The sequence below is a fragment of the Sciurus vulgaris genome (assembly GCF_902686455.1).
Source record: "Sciurus vulgaris genome assembly, chromosome: 10".
Taxonomy (NCBI): Eukaryota; Metazoa; Chordata; class Mammalia; order Rodentia; family Sciuridae; genus Sciurus; species Sciurus vulgaris.
The window spans coordinates 50001683-50013917 of NC_136470.1; the positions used below are offsets into that span (position 1 = coordinate 50001683).

The 12235-nt window shown below is 35.2% G+C and overlaps 1 protein-coding gene across 1 annotated transcript in view; it reads right to left on the reverse strand.

Moving 5' to 3' along the window:
* The window catches only part of ABI3BP (ABI family member 3 binding protein), a 233759-nt gene that overhangs the window by 114422 nt on the left and 107102 nt on the right, over positions 1–12235 (reverse strand). The window contains 3 exon segments of the mRNA XM_079101410.1: positions 8490–8582; positions 9277–9348; positions 10313–10361. Coding sequence (XP_078957536.1) covers positions 8490–8582; positions 9277–9348; positions 10313–10361 — 214 coding nt within the window.

Genomic DNA, 12235 nt, shown 5'->3' on the forward strand with positions numbered 1-12235 from the left:
CTGGAATAGGGATATTATTTTTGGAATTTACTCTCTTAAAAAATACAACTTTTCTGAATTCTACAGTGATAATTAACTTCAGGAAAGTTTATTTCTCCCTTGGTAGTATAAAAAACTGTTTATACCCACGCTCTTTTTGTAAAAACAATGTTTCTGCACAGCAAAGGAAATGATCCATGAAATGAAGAGGGGCCTATAGATTAGCACACCATGTATCTGATAAGGACTCAGTATCCAAAACACATGAAAAACTCATACAACTCAGTAATGTTCTGTCACACAGTGGAAAAACTATGGCTGACAACAATTTATTGAATATTTCAAAATAATTAGTAGATAGGATTTCTAATGTTCCTAAAGCAATGAAGTACATTGGGGTGATAGATACACCAGTTACCCTGATTTGATCCATGACACATTAAATACATGAGTTGAAATGTCACACTGTTCCTCATAAATACGAATAATTGTTCTGTGTCAATTAAAAATATTTTAGGAAATAGAAAAAAAAAAATCTGATGACGAAATGAGCAAAGACCTGAATAGACTTTTCTCCAAAGACGACATAAAAATGGTCAACGAGAAATACGATCAACATCACCATTCATTAGGGAAATATAAATTAAAACCACAAGATATCATCTCAATCCTATTAGGATGGCTATTATCAAAAAGACAAGAGAAAACGAGGTAGAGCTAAGGGAACATCTAAATTGCTACAGTCATGGAAAACAGTATGAAACTGATTCAAAAAATTAAAAATAAAGCTATCATTTAAACTGGTCAGCAATCTAATGGGTATATGTCCAAAGGAAGTAAAGTAAGCACCTCAGAGCCACGTGCACCCCCATTTCTACTGAGGCATTATCCACAGCAACCAATATTTGGAAACAATCTAAGTATCTATCACAGATAACTGGATCAAGAAACTGGTGGATACACATGGAATACTATTCCATTTTTAAAATGGAGGAGATTCTGCTGTTTATGACAACATGAATGAATCTGGAGGACATTACGCTAAGTAAAATAAACCAGACACATAAAGAAAAATACTGCATGGTCTCATTCATATGGAGTGTCTTTTAAAAATTCACACATAGAATAAAATGGCAGATAGCTGGGGTGGGGTTTGGAATAGGAAGTGAGGAAATACAGGACAGAGGGGAAAAGGAGGCACAGGATGAATAAGTTCAGAAATACAAGACACAACATAAAGTCTACAGTTATAATATTGCATTATATGCCACAAATTTGTTAAGAAAGTAGTTTTTTGGTGCTATCACATACACAAAAAGGTAACTATGTAAGGGGATGAATGTTAGTTGATGTGACTATAGTAACTATTTCACTAAATATAAGTATTTCCAAACGTTTTATACAATGAAAGATTAAAGACAAATTTCATGTAGAGTTTTTGAAACATAATCTGTTATGATGATACATTTGATAGGATTTTCCTTGGACATACTGGACATTTTTAAACACACTGAATATCAGTCTCTTCAGTGCAAAAGAAATTTTTCATACTCTAAGTTTAAGACAGGTATTTCCCCAGAAATCTAGTTTTAAAAGGTATTTCTTATTTTTATTTACACATATATTTGCATTTAATATTTTTATTAAAATAACACTATCCTGAATCATACCAGAAAGACAAAAACAAAAAAAATCCAACATAATTCCCAAAGTTAGAAAAAGCACCAAAGACTAAATTCATTTTAAGGCAGCATGTGAAACTTGGCAAAAGAAAAAAAAAATGAACAGGAAATATCACTGAAGACTAAGGAATAAAACATCATATCTTCTGTTTCAAAAGCGGCACCAGTCATCTAGAAAGTAACTCTTCTCACTTGACCATCCTTCACAAACCCTGGTCTTTGTAGTTTTGGTGAACACATTAGGGACCAAATAAAAATGAGATTGCCTGGGTAGTTTTCCTTCTCCTTCCAAAAAGCCCTTCCGAGGAACAAGGTAAAAAATATAGTCTCTGGGCAGAGAACAGATGAATGGAAGAATCCTGGGTATGTACTTCCAACTACCTAAGGTTTTCCTCCTTCTCTTTCCAGGAATTTCTCAAAATTAACACCTGAGAGGAACTTAAAGTTTTACTTTTTAAAACTTTTATCTGGTTGCCTAGCACCGAATGAGCAAAATATGGAAAAAAACCAACTTCCATATCCTGATAATGCTGCTTATGCAAAATTAAGGGTCTAGATTTTTAAAAACACATGAAGTGACTGAAATTGCTGTGTTTTTGTTTTCATCTAACTTAAGTTGCTTGGCTTTGTGTGAACAAGACTGAACATCTCCATGTGGCATGATTCCCCAAAGAACTATAATTAGAAGAAAATTTCTTTGAGGAAATGCTTTCAGTATTTCCCTATTCAGTATGATGTTGGCTGTGGGTTTGTTATAAATAGCCTTTATTATGTTGAGCTATGCTTCTTCTACACATAGTTTGTTCAGGGATTTTTATTATGAAGGGATGGTGAATTTTATTACATGTTTTCTGCATTTATTGAGATGATAATGTGATTTTTATCCTTGATTCTACTTATGTGATGTGTTATGTTTATCGATTTGCACATGTTCAACCATCTGCACATCCCTGGAATGAAACCAAATTAAACATGGTATATGATCTTTTTAATGTGCTGCTGAATTCTATTTGCAAGTATTTTATTGAGATTTTACCTCTATGTTCATCAAGAATATTGATTTACAGTTTTCTTTTTTGTTGATGTTTTTGTGTCCTTGTCAGGTTCTAGTAGCAGGGTAATGCTGGTTTCAAAGAATGAGTTGAGAAGGATTCCTTCCTTTTCTATTTTATAGAATAATTTGAGGAACATTGATGTTAATTATTCTTTAAGATTTTGGTAAGATTCAGCAGTGATACCATCTGGTCCTGGAATTTTCTTTGTTGGGAGACAATATCATTACTTTTCATTTATCTATTTAGATTTTATAATTCTTCGTTCAATTTTAATAGGTATAATTATGCATTCAGAAATTTGTCCATTTCTTCTACATTTTCCAAGTGACTGACATATAGTTTTTCAAAATACTGTTTCTTGTCCGACTCTGTTTTGTCACTATTGCTTGACTTGTCAAAGAACTGACTCTTGAGTTCATCAATCTTTTGTACTGTTTCTTTTTAGTCTCCATTTCATTTATTTATGCTCTGACCTATGTTATTTCTTCCTACTACTGATTTTGGGTTTGTTCTTTTTTCACTAAGACCTTGAGATTCTTCATTAGTTTATATGAATCTCTCTTTCTTAATGCAGGTATACTCACTATAAAAACTATAAACTTCCTTCTTGGAATTGTTTTTGCTGCACTCGATAGGTTTTGGTATGTTGTACTTCCATTTTTTGTTTGATTTAAGATGCTTTTTAATTTCCCCTGTGATTTCTTCAGTGACTTATAGTTTATTCCAAAGTATGATGTTCACTTTCCATGTGTTTGTATAATTCATGCAGTTTCTATAGCTGTTGATTGCTAGTTTCATTCTTTACTAGTGAGTAGAGAAGATGCAAGATACTATTTCAACTTCTTTCAATTTGTTAAGACTTGGTTTGTGACTTGATACGTGGTCTATTTTAAGAAAAGTTTCATAAGCTAATGAAAAGAATGTGTATTCTGCAGCTATTGAATGGAATATTCTATACGTTGTTAAACCCATTTTATCTATAGTGTAATTCAACTCTGATGTTTCTTTGTTAATTTTTTGGATCTTCTATCCACTGGTAAGCGTGGGGAATTGAAGTCACCCAGAATTATGATATTGGGGCCTATCTTTCCCTTTATGTCTAGTAGGTTTTTGTTTTTTTTGGTGCATGTATTTTTTGTATTTTTACAAAAGTGGATGCTTCAACATGTCAATTCATAACCATTGTATCTTATTGATGAATTTTTCCCTATATGTAGTAACCTTCTTTATCTCCTTTGCCTGCTTTTGGATTTTATTTTCTATCATTTTATTTTTAGTCTGTGTATGTCTTTTCAGGTGAGGTGAGTTTCACATGTTTCACATAAGTAACATATTGTTGGGTTCTTGTTCTCTAGTTCATTCAGTGTCTTTTCATTGGAAAATTAAGATAATTCACATTCAAAGCTATTCAAATTGTGAACTCTTATCTGTCATTTTGTTGACTTTTCTTCTGATTGTTTTAAATATTCTTTATTTCCTTTTATTAATCTTTGAAGTTTGATGGCTGATTCTTTCCTATTTCTAATTTGTGTATCTATCCTTCTCATGGGATTTATTCTTTCATGTGCTCTCATGATGGCGATTTTTTTTTTCTTTCTTCTGTATGTAGAATTTCCTTAAGCATCTTCTGTAATTCTGGTGGTCTTAGTTTAGGTTTATACTTATCACATCAGGTCTTTATTCTTCTTCAATTGTGAAGACTAGCCTTGCTGGGAATAGTTAATTTTGGTTGGCAGTTAGAAATTTCAAATTTTAGAACTTGAGATACATCATTCCATGATCTCTTGACCTTTAGATTTTCTTTTGAGAAATATGCTGTTAGTCTTAAGGGTTTGTCTTTAAATGTAGCTTGGTTCTTCTCTTACAGATTTAATATTATTTCTTTGTCCTGTACTTTAGGCAATTTAACTATAACATCATAAAGCGGTTCTTCTTATTCTGATTATGTCTATTTGGTATTCTACATGTCTCTTGTACCTGGATGTCCATGTATTTCCTAAGACTTGAAAAATTTTCTATTATTCCTTGAAGAGTTTTTCTACATCATCTGCCTGTAGCTTTTCTCCCCAGGTAGGTCGTTGAGCCGAACATTTGATTTTTTAAAGGGCTTCTTAGAGATCTTGTATGTTCTTTTCCTTCCTTATTTTTTCTTTATTTTTGTTTGAGTATAACATTTCAAAATACTTGTCTTCAAGCCCTTATATTCTTTCTTCTGCCTGATGTAGCCTATTTTGAGGCTTTCATCTGAGATTTTTATCTGACTTATTGAACTTTTAATTTCTAAGATTTCTCTGTTACTCTTTTTAAAAAATCTCTCTTTACTTAATTCACCCTCACATCCTTCATTGTCTGCCTTAACTCATTTAACCATTTATCTGTATTTCCTTGTATTTCATTGAGCTTTCTTAGGATTATTGTTTTAAAATCCATATCTAGCATTTCATCCACTTAATATTTTGTGAATCTGTTACTAGAGAGTTATGAACTTTAGGAGGTGTCATGTTAACTTGCTTTTCATATTTCTTGTGTTTTTGAGATTTGCACATCTGTTGGGATGGATATCTCTTCTACTTTTGTATGATGACTTTCTTAGTAAGCAATTTTCACTTTGCAACATGTCTTAGGGTATTGGTTTATTGTACAATATTGAGTTTATTTCCTATTAGACTCCATAATTTAATCTCTCTGTGGTTTCTTTTGGCCATGACTAGTGAGTCTGGATATAGTAAGTACGGTATCAGAATCTGAGGGAAGCCCTCTTTCATAGGTCTTATAAGAGTGAGGGCCCTCTGGAAACACAAGCAGGTATGGTATATACAGCACAGTATTGGGTGAACCCTGTGGTTATTCCTACAATGAAAGTGGAAGCCCCTTATTAGGTGGTTGGGGATTTCCATAGGTACTATTGATATTGGACCTGTTACTTGAAAGCAATTCTGATACTGGTTGCTCCAATTGTGGTGAAGGGGAGGAAGCTTTTATTCTTTGTTTAGATATTGCTACAATTACTGGTGTTTCACAGGGACAGGTATGGGCTGGGATCCCTGCTCCCCCTCTGTGGCACCCACACTCAGTCTTGTTAACAATGTGTGATCTGATTGGGTGTGGGGGTGATCAGTGCAGAGTACTCTCATATGTGCGGTGTCCATAATGGTTGTATTATTCCTCTCTGCTGTTATTGTTTGGGTCTCTGTCCAGAAGTAAACCTCAGAGCCCCTCTTTTCCTGCTAATGGATGGATGACTGTCAGCTCTTATCTCCCCTGTTCTTTAAGTATCTCTCAAAGTGCCCACTGGAGCTACATATAACTCCTCTCAACTGGTCTGGGAATGTACATCAGTAGCAAAGCACACCCCAATGGATACAGGGTCCTGGGGCTCAATCCCTGGCACCACCAAAAAATAAATAAATAAATAAATAAATAAATTGATGAGACCAAAAATATAAAAATCTAAAAAATGGAAAAGGGGAAAATAAATAAAAAATAAAAGGCAGACTGAGAAAACGAATACAAAGGAGAAGCATTAAAACATAAAAAAGGGAAAATTTTTTAAAAATTAAAATAAAATGCCCCTTGCCAATGTGCTTGGATGAGGGTGTTAGGGTGGATGATTGGGACCTATGCTGATCAGAGCTTCTCTTCAGGTCTTTTTAGACTCTGCACCCCCCCATGCAATGGCTATGGGTTTTAATGCCCCATTTTTTCAGCTGTAGTTGCTGGGTGACTAGCAGGAGTGATTTGTGGCTGACACTGGAGCAAGCTGGCATGGAATACAAAATGTGCCAGGCCAAGATTATCTTCTGTGCTTTTTCACTGCACAATCCAACAGCTGGACAAGCACTAGCACTGTGATGTGTTCCCAGACACCTCTGAGGGTAGAGAGAAGGGCTGGTGTCACAGAGATCTGTGTTGGGAGGGAGCAGCAGGATTCAGAATCCATAAGCTCTGCAGCCTTTGACCCTGGTGACCTCAGACTTGGTTCCTGCGTGAAACCCGAGACTGTACTCCCTGGACTCAGAAGGCATGTAACCTAAACCACTGATTTTATAGAGAAGCACCTTCTGCATTGCTATGTGCATTTCCCACACCATAAAACTAAGCAGACCTGGGTCAGAGTTACTCCCCAGGTCAAGGCTAATTCATGAGATGGTCACTTGCTGAAGCCTCTTAATGAAATGGCTGCAGGATCCTTGAAGTGGGAAATGCTGGTATTTCCGTCCCCCAGAGCAGTATACTCTCAGACAGTAATACTTTTCTTAAGATGGCTCCTGTTTACAGCGCCCTGAGGATTTACTGGGAAATACAGTGAACTACTAAAACCAGCTCTTTGAAGATCCTAGTTCTCTTAAGTGGTGAGGCTGCATTCTGTGCTAATGGAGCTCTCTGGGACTTCCTCTTTCACTTATGCCTTGGCTAAGGGGATACTTTCCTTCCACTAGATGTGTTGCTGTTCAGCAGGGTTCTGGTGCACTCTCTCTCTTGCTAGTCTGTTATACAAAATCTCCAGGTTTCACCAGACCTTCCTCTCATCATTAAATTCCAGTGCTCTCTCCCAGTCATGTACCTAAACAAGCAGCTACACACCTGTTGTTTTTTTCAGTCTTATGGAGAAGTAGGTGAGTACTAGATGACTCTATTCCATCTTGTTGCCCTTCTTCCATAGTATTTTATTAAAATAAGAGTATTTTGTTATATCTCATTTGTCATTTCTTCACTCTCTCAACTAAAAAAGAGATGGCATTAACTTAATTTCTGCTGCACTGTTGAGAGACTGACTTTTCCCCATAAGTGCCATGTCTGAAGTTCCAGTATGGGCAGGCACTAGGTTTGTGTAACTCACCATTATAGTTCCCAGGAACTTGCAGTTCAGGCATGGAATAATGCTTAATAAGTATTTGTTGAATGAAAGCTGCGCAAGTTGGGCTTGGACTTCTGTGTCTACATCCATACCACTTCTTAATTCAATTATATATTAAATGCTAATGTTTGTAGGTAGTGCTTAGCTCAGAGAAAACATTTTCCCTTTTATATCTTGTTCAGTTTATACCACATCATGTTGTTTCTTCCCCAGTTGCCAATCCAAGATGTTCTCCAGAAACATTAAGGGTGGTTCTCAAAGTATGGTCCCTGGAAACTTGTTAAAAATGCAAACTCTTAAGGCCTTACCCCAGAACTATTGAATAAGTAACTTAGAGGATGGGTCCTAGCAATCTATATATTCAGAAGCCCACTAGATGCTTCTGATCCTCAATCAAGTTTGAGATCCCCTTCTATAGGGACAATTCAGAGTCTAATTTGATACTCAAAAAGAGCAACGCAGTCATCCAAGAGACCACCACAATTATTCCTTGGCTCCCCTTTTAGTGGATTTTACTGCTATTTTTTAAAATTATGTTTTGTTTTTTAACACTGAAATCACACCAGTTCTTTCTAGAAGTAGGAAGCAATATCAATCTCAAGTAAATAGTAATTCTGATATATCTGACATTTACATTATTGCTCATTGAATATGTCTCATGGCACCTTGATAACATAGTTTAATGAGTTTATAAAGCATATATAAATACATTTATATAACATCTATAGTTAAATATTTATATTTATGACAGAATGTGATTTGTACAAATATCTCTAACACTCCAACCTCCTTACTGCTCTTTTTACTTTGCAATCAAACATCTCATTTACAAGATTCCTCGAATATCCTAAGAATCCCAAGTCAGTACTAGTACACAGTCAATGAAAAGTCCAAATGTAGAATTTTGCTGCTTACCCAATTGTGTCTTGATTGCATCTGAAATCTCAAACATTATGGATGTAGGAAGTTTTACAGTGGTGTCATTAGGACCTGGTATAATAAGGTGAACTGGAAGGAAAATAAATATAAATAAGATAGGGGAAGACAATAAATCATGACATAAAATAAAGCTCACAACATCAGGTACTAGAACATGAAGCTTAGCACTTATTTTGGTTAGTCAATTTTGACCCCAAATTTAAAATGTTGGGAGAAAATATGATCATACCTTTTAAATAGTGTTTTTCATATTTAGAACTGAACAACTGAAATCTTCTGGATTTAATCTATAGATTTGAAAATTATAAAATGTCTGCTTAAGATGTGTGGTGAACCAAGATTATTATCAATTATTTATATATAAATATATGTCAGTATTAGGAATGAACTCAGGACTTCCTGCATGCTAGGCAAGCATTTTACTACCAAGCTACATCTCCAACCCAATGATAGTGATTTTTAAAAGAACAGTTCAATATAAGGAAGACTCCCTCATAACTTCAAACAACCCTGTGGGCAGGTAGGATGAACACCATCATTCCCACTGGGCATGGGCTAAGGCTACTTCTTGAACACATCATGATAAAGGCAGCGTCTCTTGGCTATTAGCCTGGAAGGGACACACGTCAGAGTGGTACACAGGGAAAGGAAATGGATGGACAATTTAACAGACCTACTTGTGGTGCAAAACTCTTTCAGGGCCCTATTATTAAAAGATACTCTAAGCTGCTGATTCTAGACACAGGTTTCAAGGTTGACTCACCTAGTATTGGTCCTCCATAGGGAGTCTTATCTGGGGATTTAGTTGAAGCCTTATGAGTAACATTCTGAATCACTGTTGAAATACAAAAGATAATAGTACATTGGGGTTAAAAACAGGAGGCAGTAAGGAGCTAATAATGTGAAGCCATCTGTCCTGTGAAAGTCCTAATCCAATCTTAGCAATTAATAAAAAGCAACTCAGTGAGCTGGCTACACAGGTAATTTAGGATTACCTAAATACCTCTGCCTTTAGGTAACAAAAGGTTATTATTCTATCATAAAGTGTTGCCTCTTTATTGGAAAATTTCCTTCCTATCTCCAATCCCTGAAAACTGCCCTTTCCCCAAGTCAATCGAAACTAGCATGAAATGTGACCATGATGAAGAAATGAAAAAGTAGAAACACACATTCTTGAAGCAGAGACTCTAGATAATTTCAGTTCTAACTGAGGCTGTTTTGAAAGTACACATAGAATATTGTGTTTTCTTAAAATGAAGAACTATTTTAAGCCCTCATCTCTTCCATCAAGAAATTTTCTGGAAATAATGGAATCATTTTAATGATGTGAATAACAAAGTAAAAAAAAAAAACCAAAATTGGATACGGAAATAGACATAATTCTTAAAACCTGAGCATCTTTACTTCCCCTAAGTGACCACTAAATCACAGTTTTCATTTTCACATCCTAATATAAATATTCTATTAATGACTTTCTTCATGCATGGTATCTTAATCTTGAATGAAGTTCCACATATTTGTTTTTAAAATTAATACTTGTTAATATATTTATGTTTTAAAATTTAATACTTCTTATGGTTGCTTTGTCTGGGGTTGTCGAAACAGTGTGACTTTTGCAAGGTTTTGTATATTGGTACAAGAGCCCAAATGATCTATTCAGTGCTAATTTACTAGACCATACTAGTTTCTTCAAACTTTTTCTGAAAAACAGCTATCAAAGAATTTGAGAAAATATGTAATTATCTTAGTGTAAAAGTATATTGAAGCTAGTTCTTACATACCCAGAGCAGACTAATTACCTTGCTTGATGATTGTTATTGGAATCAGTTTCTTTGGGACATAAGCTGGCTGAAAAGAGAGGGAGAAAATCAACTTTCACTTCAATGCTAATAACTTAAAGAAACAGTCCTTTCTTGTCTTCAATGACTTCTCTCAGGCAGGTTTAATAGTCACTGGATAGATCTTTAGCCCACATATCTGCCTCTATTTTATTGGGCTCACTTGGTTTCCACCACAATTATCCAAAGGTATTGACAGAAGCAATTTATTCGGAACTCTCATTTAGTTAGAAACTGCAAGGGAAGGAAATTAATTCCTCAGTGTTGAATATAGGTTTATCTTCATTCAATTTGAGAAGTGACTCAGGCAAGTTCTGTCTTTACATTGCCTCTCAAAAAGATGCTAAGCTACATATTATCTTTTAAAGCCCATCAAGATCAATTGTTCAAGCACACCCTGCTGCTGCTGCTGCTGCTGTTACTACAGACACAACAACCTCTATGAGCTGCTAGAACAAAGCCTTTATTGCCTGAGAGGGCAGAACTGTCCCAGATGGTTCTTAGTTCAAAGACTGTATTCAACCATCTGCACCTACTTACACACAAGGGACTTCAGAATTAGAAAGGCATGTTACAGAGGACTATGCTTCCTCCTCTCACCCAAATTGCCTCAGAGGTTCCACTGGAGGTTTTGATGCCACACAGTGGCTTGAACTAGGTTTATGCTTTAAAGCAGAGTCACTGCTGGACATCATCAGGAACCAGGAATATGACAGATGAGAGCAACATGTAGCCATGCATAGATCATAGGTGAGCTGAAAGGTTGTCAAAGTTTTGGATACCTGGTCTAACTTGTGTTCGTGATGTAGACACACCATGTTAACAGATCTGTTGACTGTGAACAATGTGTGGATGTGAGATACTAGGCAAATAGGGGTTTATAGTTGTGAGCAAGACACTTATTTACATGCTATCATTTTAATAAATTATATGCCCATGTTAAAGAAGGGCCATCACACCAACCTATTTTTCTTGAGTTAAGGTTCTCATATTTAAAAAACACAAATGTTTACTATCATCAGGTAATTTTTGCAAAGGGGTATCTGTACTCATTGACCCAGCAATTTCCTCCTTACCATCTCAGCCTAAGGAATTAATCAAAGATACAGATAATCATTTATGCACAAGAATGTTTATTACCATAATTTAAAACAATCTTATTCTTCAACAATATAGGTTTTATTAAATAAATTATGTGGTTCGATTTTTTACTTCTATTTAATAAAGTAGAAAATATGCAGATTATGAATAAACACAAAGAATACAAATATGCATCCATGGTCTGATGCAATTTTATAGCAAATATACAGAAATAAAAGATCCAAAGGAAAGACATCATGGTTGTGCTATTTTTAATAGCAGTTATTTCTTATAAGCTGATAGTGACTTTGTTTTGCGTACTTTCATCTATTTGCCAGATTCCTATCAAGGGGAATTACATTTCTAATCAGGCAAAGTTACCTTAATCTACAGTCTGTTCAGCTGCCATATATGCTTCTGTGTGGAAACTTAGCTGCACACTTCTGGTGATCAGAGAAATGATTTAAACATAATTTAGACATGGTTTTTCCCAGCAAAAGGGAGGAGAATAGTAAACAGCCTTTAATGAGAAAGAAAAATACTCTCAGCTTAGAGGTCGCACTGGTAGGAAGACCCCTTTCTGCTTCAATATAAGAAAGATTTTTTTTCAGCACTTGCACACAGATCCTTCTCTGAAGAGGACAGACAGACACGTGGCATGTTATATTTTTGGGTCCCCCTTAAGAGTAGTCTACCTGGCTCCCCTTCACTGCACTATCTACCTCTTACCTATGAAAACTTTGAGAATTTTTTAAAATATTAAAACCATTAGCATTTATTTTTGCCACTTCTATTTTTATATTT